This window comes from Anopheles aquasalis, chromosome 2 (assembly GCF_943734665.1).
Source record: "Anopheles aquasalis chromosome 2, idAnoAquaMG_Q_19, whole genome shotgun sequence".
Lineage (NCBI taxonomy): Eukaryota > Metazoa > Arthropoda > Insecta > Diptera > Culicidae > Anopheles > Anopheles aquasalis.
In genome coordinates, this window is record NC_064877.1 from 8157501 (window position 1) to 8160000 (window position 2500).

Genomic DNA, 2500 nt, shown 5'->3' on the forward strand with positions numbered 1-2500 from the left:
ATGGTATCGGGGATGAGGTCATCGGTGATGATGGGTGCTTGAGACGGTTGAAAAGACCTCACACAAGAAGAAGAGACAGTCGTTTATGGGATTGTGGTCTATGTTTCGTGGAATAATATTGCTACGTGGCTATATTGATTTAGATTTATATATATTCTCTTCATTCGTTCGAAACGACATGTTTCCAAAGTTTAAAACCAATTTTTGTCACGTCACTGTTTTAGTAATGATATTAACTGATTTATCGTTCTTTCTTTCTCTTCCTCTCTTTCTTCTTCTCGATGCTTTCCACTTGTACTACATGCCCATGTTTCCTCCATGTTCTTTCTCACTCATCAATGCCGTGTATCTGTGAACCATAATGCCTTAACACATCACCACCCACCGCCACCACAACGCGGTGCATTATGCCGCCTGTGTGTGTCTGTGCATCACCAATTTCCACGTTAACCGTAAACTACTAATCAACGAATGAAACAAAACCATAATCCCTCCGAACGAACGAACGAACTTTCGAATCGTGTGCAGCGGTCAAATCGATCAAGAAGCAGCATCTCGTCGAGGTACGCTCCATGGCGAATCCACCGGCCGTGGTGAAACTGGCACTGGAATCGATCTGCTTGCTGTTGGGCGAGAACGCGTCGGACTGGAAATCGATTCGAGCCGTTATTATGCGGGAAAACTTTATCAACTTGATTGTGTCTAATTTCAGTACCGAAGACATAACGTAAGCATGACAACGCGTGATTCACGCCACGAATTGCGTTTCTTTTTTCATTTTTTTCGGTTTTCTGAATGTTTTCTTCCTCCCCCAAAAACCCACTTTGCAATCCCCTTTCCAAGTTAGTTCTTCTCTCTTTGGTTGATATTTGGTTGCATTCCCGTAACTGTTTCCCATGCGTCAGTAGATCCTTCCCTACCCTTCTTTGCACAATCGTGCACTGGTTTCATAGTTAGTGTGGAAGTTTGTCGTTTTCCTTTTCCTCTTTCTTCTGTTTATAGTGGGTTTTGTAAGTAGTAATCATGTGTGAAGTGATCTTGCATAAGTCATTTGCTACAGCAAGAGCGATTTCATCACATGTAGCCTTTTATAGCTTCCTTTTTGGTAGATTTGCACATCATAGATAAATGTAGATGTTCCTTGCTTTCAATTTTTTGCTTTTTGTTTCTGCATTTGTTGATCCATTTGCTGAAAGTTACTTTCATTAACGATCATCATACGGTCAACGATAAAGAAATTAGAACAAATACTTTGACCAAATCTCTGAATCATTTGTATCTTTAAAAGTGATATTTCTGTTTGGTTGCCAACACAACATTCTGTGCGCGACGGCACCGTATCGCTGTATATCGCTTAAACCTTGCATGATTAATAACAGATTTGCTTTTTATGTTTAAACTTTCCATTTGCTTGTTTGTCCTCTCATTTTCTGCACTTAACCTTCTAGTGATCTCGCTCGATTCTTGCAAAAGAATTGTAAATGTGTAGATCATGTGCCAGATGCATGTACCTTACAAATTGGCTTTAGACTAGCTTTTTGCTTGCATGAAACTGCTTATCCGTTGGCTTACCCCAAATGCCGTTAGTACAGTGACATAATGCTAATCTATTGTTTCCGTTCTGTTCTCTCTCCTTGGCGTAACCGCGCGAAACCAGCGATGAGGTGCGTGAGAAGATGAAGTCGAAGTATCTCAGCAATCCGGATTACAACTTCGAGAAGGTGAACCGCGCCTCGATGGCTTGCGGACCGATGGTTAAATGGGCCATCGCACAGGTCGAGTACGCGGACATGCTGAAGCGCGTGGAGCCACTGCGCGATGAGCTGAGCTCGCTGGAGCACCAGGCCGATACGAACATCAAGCACGGACAGGAGGTGAAGGAACTGATCGCTCAGCTCGAGCAAAGTATTGCGGCGTACAAGGAGGAGTATGCGCAGCTCATTTCCCAGGCGCAGGCCATCAAAACGGATCTCGAGAACGTGCAGGCCAAGGTGGATCGTTCGATCGCGCTGCTAAAGAGCTTGGTGATCGAGCGAGAACGGTGGGAGGCCACGAGTGAAACGTTCCGTTCACAGATGTCTACCATCGTCGGCGATGTGCTGCTATCCGCGGCATTCATCGCATACGGAGGTTACTTCGATCAGCACTACCGTAGCAATCTGTTCTCCACCTGGTGCCAGCATCTGCAGGCGGCCAACATACAGTTCCGGGCGGACATTGCACGCACCGAGTATCTGTCGAATCCGGACGAGCGGCTGCGCTGGCAGGCAAACGCACTACCAACCGATGATCTCTGTACCGAGAACGCGATCATGCTGAAGCGCTTCAACCGCTACCCGCTAATCATCGATCCCTCGGGCCAGGCGACTGAATTCATCATGAACGAGTTTAAGGATAAGAAGATTACTAAGACCAGCTTCCTGGATGATTCATTCCGCAAGAACCTGGAATCTGCGCTCCGGTTCGGTAACCCGCTGCTGGTACAGGATGTGGAGAACTA

At 45.7% G+C, this 2500-nt stretch overlaps 1 protein-coding gene across 7 annotated transcripts in view; it reads left to right on the plus strand.

Annotated features, from left to right (window-relative positions):
- Window positions 1-2500, plus strand: part of LOC126571672 (dynein heavy chain, cytoplasmic) — a 19491-nt gene that overhangs the window by 13701 nt on the left and 3290 nt on the right. For 4 of the 7 annotated variants that reach the window (XM_050230403.1, XM_050230405.1, XM_050230407.1 and 1 more), the window contains 2 exons: window positions 529-727; window positions 1658-2500. The exon at window positions 1658-2500 is cut by the window's right edge and continues 3290 nt beyond it. In XM_050230403.1, coding sequence (XP_050086360.1) covers window positions 529-727; window positions 1658-2500 — 1042 coding nt within the window. The remainder of the gene's footprint in view (window positions 1-528; window positions 728-1657) is intronic. The other 3 variants (XM_050230402.1, XM_050230404.1, XM_050230406.1) reach the window with 1 other exon arrangement.